General features: G+C 46.1%; 1 protein-coding gene across 2 annotated transcripts in view; it reads left to right on the top strand.

Annotated features, from left to right (window-relative positions):
* The window catches only part of fn1b (fibronectin 1b), a 35,908-nt gene extending 21,503 nt beyond the window's left edge, over positions 1-14,405 (top strand). The window contains exons 22-42 of one of the 2 annotated variants that reach the window (XM_042319447.1): positions 267-458; positions 1,700-1,981; positions 2,885-3,076; positions 3,244-3,333; positions 5,653-5,919; positions 6,509-6,790; positions 7,179-7,334; positions 7,534-7,650; positions 7,808-8,077; positions 8,153-8,340; positions 8,476-8,563; positions 8,663-8,842; positions 9,131-9,412; positions 9,599-9,688; positions 10,273-10,739; positions 11,450-11,588; positions 11,803-11,967; positions 12,174-12,299; positions 12,814-12,920; positions 13,036-13,137; positions 13,257-14,405. In XM_042319447.1, the coding sequence (XP_042175381.1) occupies positions 267-458; positions 1,700-1,981; positions 2,885-3,076; positions 3,244-3,333; positions 5,653-5,919; positions 6,509-6,790; positions 7,179-7,334; positions 7,534-7,650; positions 7,808-8,077; positions 8,153-8,340; positions 8,476-8,563; positions 8,663-8,842; positions 9,131-9,412; positions 9,599-9,688; positions 10,273-10,739; positions 11,450-11,588; positions 11,803-11,967; positions 12,174-12,299; positions 12,814-12,920; positions 13,036-13,137; positions 13,257-13,346 (3,872 nt within the window). In that variant the 3' untranslated portion in view covers positions 13,347-14,405. The remainder of the gene's footprint in view (positions 1-266; positions 459-1,699; positions 1,982-2,884; positions 3,077-3,243; positions 3,334-5,652; positions 5,920-6,508; positions 6,791-7,178; positions 7,335-7,533; positions 7,651-7,807; positions 8,078-8,152; positions 8,341-8,475; positions 8,564-8,662; positions 8,843-9,130; positions 9,413-9,598; positions 9,689-10,272; positions 10,740-11,449; positions 11,589-11,802; positions 11,968-12,173; positions 12,300-12,813; positions 12,921-13,035; positions 13,138-13,256) is intronic. The other variant, XM_042319448.1, reaches the window with a different exon arrangement.
* The last annotated feature ends 4,354 nt before the right edge of the window (positions 14,406-18,759 follow it).

Here is an 18,759-nt window from a genome sequence, read left to right as displayed (position 1 = left end):
TCCTCTGCCCTCCTGTCCCCTCCCCCAACAGACCCTGGCCGTGACCCCACTCTCTGAGGTTGTCTCAGGGGGAGATGGGATATGCAAAAAACACATTTCCAATTCACACATGCGTATAATTCGTACTTGTACATATATGAAATACAAGCACCCACCAAATTATAATTGTATTATTGTTGTTATTATTGTTATTGGGATGATTATTGTTATTTGGATTGTTGTTGTTGTTGTTGTTATTATTATTATTATTATTATTATTATTACAGACATCACAGGCTACAGAGTGACATGCACCCCGACCAATGGGCAGCGAGGAAACTCCCTGGAGGAGTTAGTCCAGCCGGTCCAGAACCAGTTAATCCTGGAGAACCTGAGTCCAGGAGTGGAGTACAACGTCTCTGTCTACACTGTCAAAGACAACCTGGAGAGTGTCCCTGTGTCCACCACTGTCACCCAAGGTAGGACTGGCTGTCTCACCCAGCTACACACAGCTGATTTCAGATCAGTGGACCTGAGCATGGACTGAGGTTGAGCTGTGCTGTGTTGAAGGGTTAGACTGATTCTGGATCAGGTAGTGTCTGTTTGCTGTGGAGCTGGTGGTTCTGTTGCTCCGACAGATAGAAAGACACACAAAGATATAAACACACACACAGATTCAACACACACACACAGATTCAACACAAACACACACACACACACACACACACACACACACACACACACACACACACAGGGATACAACACATAAAACACAGATTCAACACAAACACACACACAGATTCAACACACAGATACACACATTCAATGGTTTTGTCTTCGCTATTGGTTGATTTTAAGGGGAGTGTTTGAATGTGTGTGTGTGTGTTCACTATGGTGTGTTGCACACCTCTGTGTGTGTGCGTGTGTGTGTGTGTGCGTGCGTGCGTGTGTGTGAGTTTATTGGATAGCTTTCCTTCTCAATCCGTGGCCTGGAAAGGTTGAAGCACGATCGGATACTTCTGCCACCCCTTCTTATATTCACCGTTCCCAACTCCCATTTATTCCCACGTCACACTCCGGTACACGTTCCATAAAAGTGGTATACCTGGACAGGCCCAGCTTCCCCTAGACCTCCCAGTCTGGCTTCTCTCTGAAGTACGGAATCTCCCTGCCAGCAAAACACACTGTCACTGCTGATCACGCTGAAAGCACTTTTCACTGAAGGATAATTCCTAAAATCACTGTTAATTTCAGTACAAATCCCCAGTTGTTCATTCTGAATTACCATTGCAGTACATGTTTGTCTTTTGTCCGTTGTGATGCCTCAATTGCACACTGTCCGGCTAACATGGTCATTGGCTGAACTGTAATTATATTCCATGGCTGTTGTTTGTAAGATATGCATGGAGAAGGTAGAGCTCTTAATTCATTGAGGATATCAGTTGAATATGCCGGTTGAAAAACCATTTCTCTGAAAACCCATGAGCATCCTTTCCTGTCATTGATCTAGTCGACGTAATTTATGGGTCTGATAATCTAACTCTTACCAGCATGGCTACTGTTGTTCTGCTACAGGGTGTTGTGCTGTGTGTCCCACTGTGTATGGCTATGCATCACCAGGAATGTTCATTCATCTGCTTTGATTCTGTCTGTCTGCTATGGTTTCTGTGTCTGTATGTCTTATTCTGCCTGCGCCTCGCTCTGCACTCAAACCTCTCAGACGTGCCCAAGCTAAACGACCTGGACTTTGTCGACGTCACCGACACCACTGTGGGCCTGCGCTGGACCGCCCTGGTAAACGTTACCGCCGTCACCAGTTACCGGGTAACGGTTATGGCGTCGGGCGAGAGTTTGCCCATCATCATGGATACGGTGGACTCGTCGACGGGCCATTATACGGTGCGCGGGCTGGAGCCCGGTGTGGATTATGACATCAGTGTCACTACGATAACGGAGGAAGGGGAGAGCGAGCCGGCCACACGCAGAACGCAAACCCAGACTGGTGATTTGAACCTTCAACTTTACAAGGGGAGGTGGTCGTTAGACAGGGTGGGTGGGGGCTATGAGAGAGGCTAAATACTGAATATACTGCCTCACAAACCTTACATACTCACCTTACATACACACCTTACATACTCACCATGTTGTAGATATATTCTCTGATCGTAGCAGTAATGTCATTGTTGATTGCATCCAGGTTTTTCTTTCATACCTGCCATGCTCTCTAGTGTGTCCTCTCTTGTCTGGTTGACTTGTCCCATCTGGACATGCCACAGAAGGCCTGGAGGTAACTGTGTGGAGCTCCCCTCTCCTTGGCATGCTCTTATATTACTTCTCATTGTAAATACCTGTTGGTTATGCTTTACTTTACAGTCAGCTATACATTACATGGTCAGATGGTAATAACCTGGTCATTACATGGTCAGATGGTAATAACCTGGTCATTACGTGGTCAGATGGTAATAACCTGGTCATTACGTGGTCAGGTGGTAATAACCTGGTCATTACATGGTCAGGTGGTAATAACCTGGTCATTACGTGGTCAGATGGTAATAACCTGGTCATTACGTGGTCAGATGGTAATAACCTGGTCATTACGTGGTTAGATGGTAATAACCTGGTCATTACGTGGTCAGATGGTAATAACCTGGTCATTACGTGGTCAGATGGTAATAACCTGGTCATTACGTGGTCAGATGGTAATAACCTGGTCATTACGTGGTCAGATGGTAATAACCTGGTCATTGCATGTTAAAATTGTCATAAAATAATGAATCATTATCAAATACTTTAATTTTGGTCTTCTTGGGAATAGAAGCAATCAAGTTAAATTCGTTAAAGGTATCTATTGTTACCACATCATTTCCTAGTTAGTATCCTAATTATCTCCCCTCTCCCACCCCAGCCGTCCCCGCCCCCACCAACCTGAACTTCGGAGGGGTGGGCCCCGATCACATGAGGGTCAGCTGGACCGTCCCCAACGTCCCCACGCCCAGTGACATCACACGCTTCGTCATCCGCTTCCACCCCAGCAGCAATGACGACGATGTCAAGGAGCTCAACGTGGGCGGAGCCACCAACACCTTCCTGCTGCAGAGTGAGTGACATCATCATGACCTATAACCTACCCCTGAACTAAATAGAACAGTATTATTACCATTGTATGTATTGTGTCATACACCTCACTGGTTCATGCAGTGTGTTGTGGCGTCGGACTAACTATGAGGTAACTAACAAGTGTTTTCCTGTCCATCTCTCCTCCAGACCTGCTGCCCAACACAGAGTACAGGGTGAGCGTGGTGTGTGTTTACGAGGAGAGAGAAAGCGCACCAGTCACTGGCACTCAGAGAACAAGTGAGTATGGACAGACACAGGACAGTTTGTCAGGCTAAATGTCTTCAAAAGAGAGATAAATGCACATGTATTTTTGCACAAATAGTAAATTATATGTATGCCTACAGGATGTAGTAAGTGATGTGTATGCATACAGGATGTAGTAAGTGATATGTATGCATACAGGATGTAGTCAGTGATGTGTAAGCATACAGGATGTAGTAAGTGATATGTATGCCTACAGGATGTAGTAAGTGATATGTATGCCTACAGGATGTAGTAAGTGATATGTATGCATACAGGATGTAGTAAGTGATATGTATGCATACAGGATGTAGTAAGTGATATGTATGCCTACAGGATGTGATATGTATGCCTACAGGATGTAGTAAGTGATATGTATGCCTAAAGGATGTAGTAAGTGATATGTATGCCTACAGGATGTAGTAAGTGATATGTATGCCTACAGGATGTAGTAAGTGATATGTATGCCTACAGGATGTAGTAAGTGATATGTATGCCTACAGGATGTAGTAAGTGATATGTATGCCTAAAGGATGTAGTAAGTGATATGTATGCCTACAGGATGTAGTAAGTGATATGTATGCCTACAGGATGTAGTAAGTGATATGTATGCCTAAAGGATGTAGTAAGTGATATGTATGCCTACAGGATGTAGTAAGTGATATGTATGCCTACAGGATGTAGTAAGTGATATGTATGCCTACAGGATGTAGTAAGTGATATGTATGCCTAAAGGATGTAGTAAGTGATATGTATGCCTAAAGGATGTAGTAAGTGATATGTATGCCTAAAGGATGTAGTAAGTGATATGTATGCCTAAAGGATGTAGTAAGTGATATGTATGCCTACAGGATGTAGTAAGTGATATGTATGCATACAGGATGTGATATGTATGCCTACAGGATGTAGTAAGTGATATGTATGCCTACAGGATGTAGTAAGTGATATGTATGCCTAAAGGATGTAGTAAGTGATATGTATGCATACAGGATGTGATATGTATGCCTACAGGATGTAGTAAGTGATATGTATGCCTACAGGATGTAGTAAGTGATATGTATGCATACAGGATGTGATATGTATGCCTACAGGATGTAGTAAGTGATATGTATGCATACAGGATGTGATATGTATGCCTACAGGATGTAGTAAGTGATATGTATGCATACAGGATGTGATATGTATGCCTACAGGATGTGATATGTATGCCTACAGGATGTAGTAAGTGATATGTATGCCTAAAGGATGTAGTAAGTGATATGTATGCCTACAGGATGTAGTAAGTGATATGTATGCCTACAGGATGTAGTAAGTGATATGTATGCCTACAGGATGTAGTAAGTGATATGTATGCCTACAGGATGTAGTAAGTGATATGTATGCCTAAAGGATGTAGTAAGTGATATGTATGCCTAAAGGATGTAGTAAGTGATATGTATGCCTACAGGATGTAGTAAGTGATATGTATGCCTACAGGATGTAGTAAGTGATATGTATGCCTACAGGATGTAGTAAGTGATATGTATGCCTACAGGATGTAGTAAGTGATATGTATGCCTACAGGATGTAGTAAGTGATATGTATGCCTACAGGATGTAGTAAGTGATATGTATGCCTAAAGGATGTAGTAAGTGATATGTATGCCTACAGGATGTAGTAAGTGATATGTATGCCTACAGGATGTAGTAAGTGATATGTATGCATACAGGATGTGATATGTATGCCTACAGGATGTAGTAAGTGATATGTATGCCTACAGGATGTAGTAAGTGATATGTATGCCTACAGGATGTAGTAAGTGATATGTATGCATACAGGATGTGATATGTATGCCTACAGGATGTAGTAAGTGATATGTATGCCTAAAGGATGTAGTAAGTGATATGTATGCCTACAGGATGTAGTAAGTGATATGTATGCCTACAGGATGTAGTAAGTGATATGTATGCATACAGGATGTGATATGTATGCCTACAGGATGTAGTAAGTGATATGTATGCATACAGGATGTAGTAAGTGATATGTATGCCTACAGGATGTAGTAAGTGATATGTATGCCTACAGGATGTAGTAAGTGATATGTATGCCTACAGGATGTAGTAAGTGATATGTATGCATACAGGATGTAGTAAGTGATATGTATGCCTACAGGATGTAGTAAGTGATATGTATGCCTACAGGATGTAGTAAGTGATATGTATGCCTACAGGATGTAGTAAGTGATATGTATGCCTACAGGATGTAGTAAGTGATATGTAAGCCTACAGCGTGTGTATCATGTAGATCATGGCTGTGTGTCTCTCTTCTCCTCCGTAGCCCTGGACTCTCCCACTGGCCTGGACTTTGCTGACGTCCTGACCAACTCCTTCACCATCCACTGGCTGGCCCCCGGCGCCGTGATCACCGGCTACCGTATCCATTACCAGATGACCAGCGGAGGCAGGGCCAAGGACGAGAGACTGCCCCCGACCAGGAGCCACTTCACCCTGACTGGCCTGGCTCCCGAGACAGAGTACAGTGTTGAGGTCTACGCTGTCAGCGGGAACCAGGAGAGTCTGCCTCTCACTGGCACTCAGGCTACTAGTGAGTAGTATTGACTGGTTTAATTTTTTAATTAACCTTTATTTAACTAGGCAAGTCAGTTAAGAAAAAATCTTATTTACAATGACGGCCTACCCCGGCCAAACCCTAACCCAGACGATGCTGAGTCAGTTGTGCGCCGCCCTATCGGACTCCCAATCACAGCCGGTTGTGATACAGCCTCATGTCTCTGTCTTTATCTGTTATCGTTCTATGCCTTCAGTCTCTCGCTCTGTCTGTCTTTCTCACTCACTCTCTCTCTCTCTTACTCTCTCTCACTCTGTCGGTCTGTCTGTCTCGCTCTGTCTGTCTCTCTTTGTCTGTCTGTCTCTCTCTTTCTCTGTCTCTTTCTGTCTCGCTCTGTCTCTCTCTCTGTCTCTCTCTCGCTCTCTGTCGGTCTGTCTGTCTCTCTGTCTGTCTGTCTCACTCGCTCTCTGTCTGCCTTTCTGTCTAGCTCTCTCGCTCTCTGTCTGTCTCTCTTTGTCTGTCTGTCTCGCTCTGTCTGTCTCTCTCCCTCCTCCTCTTCATCCTCCCTTCTCTTTGTTCTTCCTAATCTGTCAAGTCTTATTTCCTGATCTCCTCTCTCCACTAGTCTCTGACGCCCCCACCGACCTGGAAGTGACCTCAACCAGCCCCACCAGCATCACCATCCGCTGGGACGCCCCCTCTGTCACCGTGAGGTACTACAGGATCACCCACGGAGAGACAGGTGGAGAAAGCCCTGCTAAGGAGTTCACTGTCCCCGGCTCCCAGTCCGAGGCCACCATCTCTAACCTGAACCCAGGGACAGACTACACCATCACCGTCTACGCTGTGACAGGGAGAGGGGACAGCCCGGCCTCCAGCACACCCATCTACATCAGTCACAAGACTGGTATGGGGCTGATGGTTTAATGCACCTTTATTACATCAACATGTTGGTCATTTAGCAGACACAATTATCCAGAGAGACTTACAGGAGCAGTTTGGGTTAAGTGTCATGCTCATGTTAATTACAGGTGACCAACTACATATTTATAGACATGTTCATGTCTGGGACAGGACAGGCTCTGATCTGGTGTCGCCATCTAGTGTCCATTATTACAATTTCAGATTTCATATGTATTTGGTTATCTGGAAATGATGCCTTGATCTACCAGTAGTGAGGAATGATCAGAGGAAGAAAACAGTTTTAGATTCATGTGTAGATCATTTGTAATCCTCCCATATCTCCCTCGTTCACTCCCTCCCCCCTCTCACCCTCCCTCTTCCTTTCTCCATAGACGTGGAGGGCCCCACCAACATGGACGTGACAGATGTGAAGGACAACACCATCACAGTGCGCTGGTCCGCGGCCCAGGGCCCCATCAAGGGCTACAGGGTCACCAGCGTCCCCAAGAATGGACAGGGCCCCTCTTTCTCTGAGGTGGTGGCCCCTGGTAAGACCTGCCCCTGCTCTCTCCCCTGCCCTCTGCCCGTCTGTGATCATATGTACGGCAGACATTTTGTGACTGTGTTGTGAGACATTGATAAAAAGGAGCTTTAGCCTCTGTTGTTCTACAGCTATACTCCTGTGCTCAATCTCTCTCTCTCTCTCTCTGTCTCTGTCTCTCTCTCTCTCTCTTGCCTTGGATCTAGATCAGACCGAGATTACGTTTACTGGCTTGATGCCCACGGTGGAGTACGTTCTGAGTGTGACCGCTCTGGGAACCGATGGAGAACCTTCCACACCTCTGGTAGAGAACGCCATCACAGGTGCGTGTGTGTACATGCGTGTATGCATGCATTCAGATTGTAAAAGAGTTTAAAACATTGATCTGTCATGATAACAAAGGAAAGAAATGTTCAAATGTATGTTATTCTGATGTTCCCTTCTTTCTGGCCTTCATTCATCCCCCCCGTTTCCTTGCAGCAATGGACCGTCCCAAGGCCCTGTCCTTCTCTGAGGTGGACTCCACCTCCCTGAGGATCACATGGGACAGTCCGGACGGCACGGTGACATCATACCGTGTGCTGTACTCCAGCCCTGAGGAGGGCGAGAGAGAGCTGCGCCCGGCGCCCAGAGGGACAGACGATACCGTGGTACTGAGGAATCTCCGCCCCGGCACAGAGTACACTGTTAAGGTCATCGCTCTGCACGGACGCACCCCCAGCACCCCACTGGTGGGCACACAGGCCACAGGTAGGAGATACCAGACACACACACATACAGACACACACACACACACAAATACTTAATGTCCATCTCTGCCCCCAGCTATCCCTGCTCCCACCAATCTGGACATCTCTGAGGTTGGTGACACCTCCTTCATTGTCTCGTGGCGCTCCCCCAGCTCCGGGCTGTCTGGGTACCGTGTGGTTGTCAACCCCAAGAACAACAATGGACCCACCAAGGAGATGACCATCGCCCCAGACACCACGCGCGCCGTGGTCCCAGGACTCATGGTAAATAACAGACTACAGTATCCTGAATGTATGTCATCACTGTGTTCTAGATGAAGGTGTCCGTTAAACGGTCTAAATTCAGGTCATGTATTGTCACTGTATTTATGTGTCTGTCACCATGTGTTTCCTGTGTAGGTGGCCACTCTGTACACAGTGCACGTTTACGCCCTGAAGAACTCTGTGACCAGCCGACCCCTGGAGGGAGAGGTCACCACGCTGGACAGTAAGCAGCTTTCACAGAGTTTTAACTCGACTGGCCACTGGTTTACTCACTGTAAACTCACCCTCTCTTTCTCCCTCTCCCTTCCTCTCTCTCTCCCAGACATCAGTCCTCCTCGGCGTGTGCGTATCTCTGACGTGAAGGACTCGGCCATCACGCTGACCTGGCGTGCTAAGGTTGAGACCATCACCGGGTACCTCATTGAAGCTCAGCCCCTCGGTGGCAGCCGCCCCACCATCAAGAAGACAATCCCCGGAGAGCAGCGCACCTACACCATCACTGGTACTGTACAGTAGACTACATTACCCAGCTATCACCACTCTCATCTACAGTCAACTACATTACCCACCCATCACCACTCTCATCTACAGTAGACTACATCACACAACTTTCACCACTCTCATCTATAAATGAACTACATTACCTATTATCGCCCCATCTACATTCAACTACATTATCCATCCTCACTTTCAACTAAACTATCATCATTATAGTGAACTACATAACCCATGTACAGTACAGAGTGGGCTCTTGACTGACTGACAGTGTGTTGTGTTTGATGTCCTTCAGGTCTGGAGCCAGGCACCTCCTACACTATCCACATCTACACCATCAACGGCGATGCACGCAGCGCCCCCTTCACCCTCACGGCCACCACAGCCAAACCAGCGGTGCATTCTCCCACCAACCTCCAGTTCACCTCCCTGACCCCCAACTCCATCTCCTTCAGCTGGGAACCCCCCGCCACGCGTATCACAGGATATTACATCACCTACGAGGAGGCAGGCAGGGCGCAGCCCCGTGAGCTTACCCCCCGCCCCCACGCTGGCCAGAACTACGCCACCATCTCTGGTAAACGTCAAACTCTGCGCTCTCTCAAGTTACCCCGCCCTCTTAAACTCCACCCCTTCCTCTTCACCCTCTGAAAGCTCAAGCCTCTCAACACGTCCAGTTTATGGAAAACACCTGAATCGACTCAGATCGACATCTGATTTCCTCCAGCAGAGTTTGATGCTTGATGTTGTTGGATGTTTTCAGGTTTGAGACCAGGTACCGAGTACATCATCAAGATTATCGCTCTTCAGAATGTCCAGAGAAGCACCCCATTGGTGGGCACGGCCAGGACTCGTGAGTACAGCACATACACACTTTACACATACGTCTACATACACACATGGCCCAAAACCAGATTTTTTTTGTACCTGAATGGTGATGTTACAAAGAAAGGTTTGGGAAGCCTGCATATGTGCTTAGCTGCAGTAGAATATTGTAAGAACAGCCTAGCAACTCATAGGCCGAGATGTTAGATTTGGTTTGTAGTCGTGCCAGCATCTGTTACAAACAGCTGTGTCTTTTAAAACAATAATACTGCTCACTCACTTTGAATATGTTTTGAATAAACAAGCGATTCAAAAGGTATTGACGGCAGTGGCAGGCTTTGGAGTAGATATTTGCCCAAACCACTGATACAGGGTCAGATATTTTCCCACTCCCCTTAATGGTTAAAACTAAAACGGGGGTAGGGTAATCTGATCTTAGATCTGTGCTTAGGGGCAACTTCTACTTCAAGTGCAGTGCTTTGCAGTACAGTAGTGGCTCTAGTATGCGGACTTACTGCCACCCCCTGCTGGCGGCGTCATGCTACTGCAGCTCCTCTAACTCCCTACTCCCTCCCTAACTCGCTTGCTTCCTAACCCCTCTCTCCCGGCCAGAACGTGAATCCCTGCTTACACTGCCACTCCCCAACCGCCCCGGAGGCTACGACCACCTGGACGTGCCTGAAGAAAAGGAGAGCCGTGTCCCAACAGTAGTAGGTAACAACGGCCTAGACACCCTGGGGGGCCAGGGCCAGAACGTGGAGTACACTGAGTACAACAACCAGAAACCCCAGACACCCTATGGGAACGGCCAGACTCCCTATGGGAACGGCCAGACACCCTATGGGAATGGCCAGACACCCCTGGTGTTTGTGCCCCTTCCGGACGCGGAGGGGCGCAGGGTGCCGGTGGTGAGCGTGAACGTGCCTGGTGGCTCTCCCTTTGGTTTTCCAGAGAAGGACACAGGAATCCCTCAGGAGGCCCAGACCCAGACCACCATCGCCTGGAAGCCTTACAAGCAGAGTTCAGAGTACCTGGTGTCCTGCAACCCTCTGACACACGTCAACGAGAAGATGTTCCAAGTGAGAGGGCACGGCATACATACACACACATATTTTTTTATATTTTTTAAAATTTGAACCTTTATTTAACTAGGCAAGTCAGTTAAGAACAAATTCTTATTTATAATGACGGTCTACACCTCTCATTCCCATTCATCTCTCTATCCTTCCCAATCTCTATCCTTCCATCTCTCTCTCTCTCCCAATCTCTCTATCCTTCCATCTCTCTCTCTCTCCCTCCATCTCTCTCCCTCTCTCTCCTTCCATCTCCTCTCTCCCTCCCTCTCTCTCCCTCTCTCTCCTTCCATCTCCTCTCTCCCTCCATCTCTCTCCCTCTCTCTCCTTCCATCTCCTCTCTCTCCCTCCATCTCTCTCCCTCTCTCTCTCCTTCCATCTCCTCTCTCCTCTCTCTCTCTCCCTCTCCTCTCTCTCCATCTCCTCTCTCTCCTTCCATCTCATCTCTCTCCCTCCATCTCCTCTCCATCTCCTCTCCATCTCTCTCCCTCTCTCTCCTTCCATCTCCTCTCTCTCCCTCCATCTCTCTCCCTCTCTCTCCTTCCATCTCATCTCTCTCCCTCTCTCTCCTTCTATCTCCTCTCTCTCCCTCCATCTCTCTCCCCCTCTCTCCTTCCATCTCCTCTCTCTCCCTCCATCTCTCTCCCTCTCTCTCCTTCCATCTCCTCTCTCTCCCTCTCTCTCCTTCCATCTCCTCTCTCTCCCTCCTGTCTCAGATGCGTCTGCCTGGTACCTCCACCAGTGCCACTCTGATCGGCCTGACCAGCGGAGCCTCCTACAACGTTATCGTAGAGGCCCTGAAGGGGGCACTCAAACACAAGATCCTGGAGGAGATTGTCACCGCCGGCAACACCCGTAAGGAACCAGCAGTGACTATGACAACTGATCTAGGATCAGTACTGACATTTAACCTATAGAATAGATGGTATGAGTGAATCCTGATGTTGTTTTGAGTCATGCTGTTCCACGGTCAGAAAATATAGTTCAGAAAGTTCATAGATAGGTGTTTACTTACACAGCTTAGCCTGTGATTCTGTGGTGAAATGAACCCCCTCTCTTCCGCCTGTAGTGACAGAGGGTTCCACCGGCACAGATAAGGACTCGTGCTACGACACCTTCACAGCAACCTACCATGACGTTGGGACCGAGTGGGAGCGCATGTCTGAGACGGGCTTCAAGCTGTGGTGCAGATGTCTGGGACTAGGCAGTGGACACTTCCGATGTGACTCCTCTAGTGAGTATTTAACTACCTCTTCAATGCAATTTAAGAAACTTTATTGATCCCTTGCCACCTGACTGGCTGGGTGTAATGGTTGCCATATTGGTTACACCAATCCGATCTAGGGGCTGGGAGACAGTGTCGGATGTTATGCAACAGGTCTGACCTTTTTTTTGTTCTCTATATCTCCCCCCTCTCTCGCGCTCCCTGTCCATCAACAGAGTGGTGTCATGATGGAGGTAACAACTACCGTATTGGGGAGAAATGGGAGCGTCAGGAGGAGAAGGGCCCCATGATGAGCTGCACCTGCCTGGGCAACGGGAAGGGAGAGTTCAAGTGTGAACCACGTAAGTAGCACTTTAACATCCGTCACCACCTGCACTTGTTTGGATATTAAAGGAAGAATACAGAACTTCTCTGGCAGCATGTCAGAATACAACACAATACAGTTCCAATGTCTGCCTGTGTGACCTCATCAATGTCTGCCTGTGTGACCTCATCAATGTCTGCCTGTGTGACCTCATCAATGTCTGCCTGTGTGACCTCATCAATGTCTGCCTGTGTGACCTCATCAATGTCTGCCTGTGTGACCTCATCAATGTCTGCCTGTGTGACCTCATCAATGTCTGCCTGTGTGACCTCATCCATGTCTGCCTGTGTGACCTCATCCATGTCTGCCTGTGTGACCTCATCCATGTCTGCCTGTGTGACCTCATCCATGTCTGCCTGTGTGACCTCATCCATGTCTGCCTGTGTGACCTCATCAATGTCTGCCTGTGTGACCTCATCAATGTCTGCCTGTGTGACCTCCTCCATGTCTGCCTGTGTGTGTGATTCCCTCTCCTGCGTGTGTGTTTACAGATGAGTCCACCTGCTATGACGATGGGAAGATGTACCAGATTGGTAACCAGTGGCAGAAAGAATACCTGGGAGCCATCTGTACCTGCACCTGCTACGGAGGACAACAGGTCACTTCTACTATCAATGGCTATGCTTGTCTTACCGACCTTAGTTGAATGCAACTTGGACAAGCACCTGCTGAATGACCAACGTGTGTAAATGTAATGCTTGTCCTCCTCTCAGGGCTGGCGTTGTGAGAACTGTCGTAGACCAGGTGCTGAGGTTGACTCTAGTCTGCTGCAGCCCGTCCGATACAGGGACCCCACCAACACACTACGCAAAGTGGTGAGTCATAGACTACGCTCTCAAAAGACAACTGAGAAAATGTGTTGGATTAGAACTTGAAATCCCCATGCTGACGTTGGACCCATACTGACCTCTTGTCTGTCTGTCTCCTTCTGCAGAACATCCAGTGCCCCATCGAATGCCTTCGACCTGAACTACTGGCAGACGCACTGGCAGAAGGACACATCCCCCAGAATCCCCTGGAGTAAAAGATAAATCTCCTCTATCTTACCCATGGTCTGTCAAGTCTCCTTGAAGAGGAGGTCGCCCTGTCCAGTCAGAGACAGACCTAACTAACACATCGGTGCCTTACTGATCAGCTTAACCATATCTAACACACCTACATACTGTAGGTCCATGCCTTCCTAGTCTTAAGAGAACCCCCTGCACACTTTCAGAATGTTGGTTAAGTTGTCTGTTGTCATTTCCCTTAACCATATCTAACACACCTACATACTGTAGGTCCATGCCTTCCTAGTCTTGAGAACCCCCTGCACACTTTCAGAATGTTGGTTAAGTTGTCTGTTGTCATTTCCCTTAACCATATCTAACACACCTACATACTGTAGGTCCATGCCTTCCTAGTCTTAAGAGAACCCCCTGCACACTTTCAGAATGTTGGTTAAGTTGTCTGTTGTCATTTCCCTTTGAGACACTTAAGAGGTCAAAAGGAACATTCCTTGTGTTCGTGCCTTAAAGAGATTCAAATCTTCCCCTGTCCCTGAAGGTATGTGTTTGTAGTGCTTGTTAACAGTTCAGATGTGCTTGTCTTTTACAAATTATACATTTCCAAGACTACCTGTCCAGTATTACTGTTTGTCCTAATCATTTATTATTATAATTTTTTACTTCTATAAAATCTAAAACCGTCTGAAATCAAAAGCACTGTTTTGAGAGAATGTTGGTGTAGTTGCCATGTCGACAAGTGTTTGAAATCATTTAGCTTTTTCTGTAGCCTCTGTGTAGACAGGGGTAGCACTGCCTGTGTGATTGACACTGAGTTGTTGTAATTTTGAAACTCTTTAATGCATTTTATTTATCCCTTTAATCACAGCATTGTTGTGTGAATGTGAGACCTGGGGTGTCGACTTTGTTCTGGTTTTATTTTTGTACTAAAAGGTGCCAAAGTTTGATGGAGATTCCCTTGTTTTGATGAAGTTGAAAATAACCTCATGAATTGCCTTTGTTTCTTGAATAACTGTTTATACATAGATTGATGCACCAGTGTAAATCTACGTAACATAATGAAATAAATCCTCATCAAAATCTGTCAGTATAAACTAGAGATCAGTTGTTTTTGTGTGGGCTGCGTCTGAATCACTGCAGTGCCTTCAGAATGTATTCATACCCCTGGACTTATTCCTTCAGAATGTATTGATACCCCTGGACTTATTCCTTCAGAATGTATTCATACCCCTGGACTTATTCCATCAGAATGTATTCATACCCCTGGACTTATTCCATCAGAATGTATTCATACCCCTGGACTTATTCCTTCAGAATGTATTCATACCCCTGGACTTATTCCATCAGAATGTATTCATACCCATGGACTTATTCCATCAGAATGTATTCATACCCCTGGACTTATTCCAACAGAATGTATTCATACCCCTGGACTTATTCCTTCAGAATGTATTCATACCCCTGGACTTATTCCATCAGAATGTATTCATAGCCCTGGACTTATTCCATCAGAATGTATTCATACCCCTGGACTTATTCCATCAGAATGTATTCATACCCCTGGACTTATTCCTTCAGAATGTATTCATACCCCTGGACTTATTCCATCAGAATGTATTCATACCCCTGGACTTATTCCATCAGAATGTATTCATACCCCTGGACTTATTCCATCAGAATGTATTCATACCCCTGGACTTATTCCATAAGAATGTATTCATACCCCTGGACTTATTCCATCAGAATGTATTCATACCCCTGGACTTATTCCACGTTGTGTTACAGCCTGAATTCAACACAGATTAGATAGATGTCTCACCCATCTACACACAAATACCCCAGAACGACAAAGTGAAAACGTTTTTTCTTCACATAAGTATTCACACCCCTGAGTCAATACACGTTAGAATCACCTTTGGCAGCAATTTACAGCTGTAAGTCTCCCAAGTGCTTTCCACACCTGGATTGTATGACATTTGCACTTTTTTTTTTTTTTATTCTCCAAGCTCTGACAAGTTGGTTGTTGATCATTGCTAGACAACCATTTACATCTTGAAATAGATCTAAAAGTAGATTTATGTCAAAACTGTAACTCGATCATTCAGGAACATTCACTGTATTCTGGGTAAGCAACTCCAGTGTAGACTTGGCCTTGTGTTTTAGGTTATAGTCCTGCTGAAAGGTGAATTCATCTCCCAGTGTCTGGTGGAAAGCAGACAACCAGGTTAAGGATTTTCCGTGCTTTAGCTCCCGTCTTTATCCTGAGAAACGCCCCAGTCCTTAACAATTACAAGCATAACCAGACCATGATGCAGCCACCACTATGCTTGAAAATATGGAGAGTGGTACTCAGTAATGTGTTGGATTTGCCCCAAATATAACACTTTGTATTCAGGACCAAAAGTTACTGCAGTATTACTGGTGCAAACAGGATGCATGTTGAAGAGGAAAAAAATATTCCTGTACAGGCTTCCTTTTCACGCCATCAACATTGTTGATCCGTCCCCAGTTCTTATCACAGCCAATAAACTAACTGTAGAAAAGTCCCAGTTGACCTTGTGGTGAAATCTTGAGCGGTTTCCTTCCTCTCCAGCAACTGAGTTAGGAAGGACGCCTGTATCTTTGTAGTGACTGGGTGTATTGATACACCATCCAAAGTGTAATTAAGAACGTCACCATGCTCAGAGATATTCAAGGTCTTGGAATTGTATTTACCAATAGGTGCCCTTTGCAAAGCATTGGAAAACCTCCCTGGTCTTTCTGGTTGAATCTGTTGGAAATTCAATGCGCGACCTTAGAGGTAATTGTACGTGGGGTACAGAGATGAGGTAGTCATTCAAAAATCATGTTAGGCACTATTAGTGCACTTAAAGTCCATGCCACTAGTGCATATTTTTACTCCTGAACTTCCATAAGTGGTTGAATACTCTACTCAAGACATCGCTCCTTTTTAAATTTGTAAAATATATAATTGAAAAACAATTCCACTTCATTTTAAATCAAATCAAATGTTATTTGTCACATACACATGGTTAGCAGATGTTAGTGCGAGTGTAGCGAAATGCTTGTGCTTCTAGTTCCGACAATGCAGTAATAACCAACAAGTAATCTAGCTAACAATTCCAAAACTACTACCTTATAGACACAAGTGTAAGGGGATAAAGAATATGTACATAAAGATATATGAATGAGTGATGGTACAGAGCGGCATAGGCAAGATACAGTAGATGGTATTGAGTGCAGTATATACATATGAGATGAGTATGTAAACAAAGTGGCATAGTTAGTGGCTAGTGATACATGTATTACATAAGGATGCAGTAGATGTACAGTATATACGTATACATACGAGATTAATAATGTAGGGTATGTAAACATTATATTAGGTAGCATTGTTTAAAGTGGCTAGTGATATATTTTACATAATTTCCCATCAATTCCCATTATTAAAGTGGCTGGAGTTGAGTCAGTGCGTTGGCAGCAGCCATTCAATGTTAGTGGTGACTGTTTAACAGTCTGATGGCCTTGAGATAGAAGCTGTTTTTCAGTCTCTCGGTCCCAGCTTTGATGCACCTGTACTGACCTCGCCTTCTGGATGATAGCGAGGTGAACAGGCAGTGGCTCGGGTGGTTGCTGTCCTTGATCTTTATGGCCTTCCTGTGACATCGGGTGGTGTAGGTGTCCTGGAGGGCAGGTAGTTTGCCCCCGGTGATGCGTTGTGCAGACCTCACTACCCTCTGGAGAGCCTTACGGTTGTGGGCGGAGCAGTTGCCGTACCAGGCGGTGATACAGCCCGACAGGATGCTCTCGATTGTGCATCTGTAGAAGTTTGTGAGTGCTTTTGGTGACAAGCCGAATTTCTTCAGCCTCCTGAGGTTGAAGAGGCGCTGCTGCGCCTTCTTCACGATGCTGTCTGTGTGGGTGGACCAATTCAGTTTGTCTGTGATGTGTACGCCGAGGAACTTAACTTTACTACCCTCTCCACTACTGTTCCATCGATGTGGATAGGGGGGTGTTCCCTCTGCTGTTTCCTGAAGTCCACAATCATCTCCTTAGTTTTGTTGACGTTGAGTGTGAGGTTATTTTCCTGACACCACACTCCGAGGGCCCTCACCTCCTCCCTGTAAGCCGTCTCGTCGTTGTTGGTAATCAAGCCTACCACTGTTGTGTCGTCCGCAAACTTGATTGAGTTGGAGGCGTGCGTGGCCACGCAGTCGTGGGTGAACAGGGAGTACAGGAGGGCTCAGAACGCACCCTTGTGGGGCCCCAGTGTTGAGGATCAGCGGGGTGGAGATGTTGTTGCCTACCCTCACCACCTGGGGGCGGCCCGTCAGGAAGTCCAGTACCCAGTTGCACAGGTGGGGTCGAGACCCAGAGTCTCGAGCTTGGAGGGCACTATGGTGTTAAATGCCGAGCTGTAGTCGATGAACAGCATTCTCACATAGGTATTCCGCTTGTCCAGATGGGTTAGGGCAGTGTGCAGTGTGGTTGAGATTGCATCGTCTGTGGACCTATTTGGGCGGTAAGCAAATTGGAGTGGGTCTAGGGTGTCAGGTAGGGTGGAGGTGATATGGTCCTTGACTAGTCTCTCAAAGCACTTTATGACGGAAGTGAGTGCTACGGGGCGGTAGTAGTTTAGCTCAGTTACCTTAGCTTTCTTGGGAACAGGAACAATGGTGGCCCTCTTGAAGCATGTGGGAACAGACTGGGATAGGGATTGATTGAATATGTCCGTAAAGACACCAGCCAGCTGGTCTACGCATGCTCTGAGGGCGCGGCTGGGGATGCCGTCTGGGCCTGGGTATTGTGTGTAGGCCAGTGACAAAAAAAAACACGTCAATTTAATCCATTTTAAATTCAGGCTGTAACAAGATGTGGGAAGGTACAGGGGTGTGAATACTTTCTGAAGGCATTGTATGTCAACCATCTGCAGTGGAAGGTGTTCTCTACGACCCCCACAAGTGTCACAGGACTCGTCTAAAGGTAACCCATACAAATTAATTAAAGTATGGAGGTAGTTTAAAAAAGGTGTTAATCTCCCAAAACATATTTTCTGCACTTAAACCACTTCAAACCTAGTTTACCTTTTTCTATTATGCGTGGGAATACTTGGAAACGTTTCTTAGATTAAAATCACTTGGAGCAGATTCTGGTGTTTTTACGGTCTTCTGGCCAACAATGAAAACGGTCTAAGACTGTCTAAGCCATTTATGTGTTACTCAATGTGTTTCTATGAGCTATAATAGTAAGGGGCAATTTCAAAACGTTCAATATTTTTGATACCTAGAAGCATCCTAAAATTCAAATAGCTAAATGGTCCATGGTATGACCATCATAAAACAATTCCATGTTAGTGTAGTAGTCAGTCCCCGACTTTCAGCTTAATATTGCTATAATGTAAAATATTGTTTGCATATACACACACACTCCACAGGA

Source organism: Oncorhynchus tshawytscha, unplaced genomic scaffold (genome assembly GCF_018296145.1).
Source record: "Oncorhynchus tshawytscha isolate Ot180627B unplaced genomic scaffold, Otsh_v2.0 Un_scaffold_4246_pilon_pilon, whole genome shotgun sequence".
NCBI classification, from domain to species: Eukaryota; Metazoa; Chordata; class Actinopteri; order Salmoniformes; family Salmonidae; genus Oncorhynchus; species Oncorhynchus tshawytscha.
The sequence above is the reverse complement of the archived record's forward strand: the minus strand, read 5'-3'. Positions and strand labels throughout refer to the sequence as shown.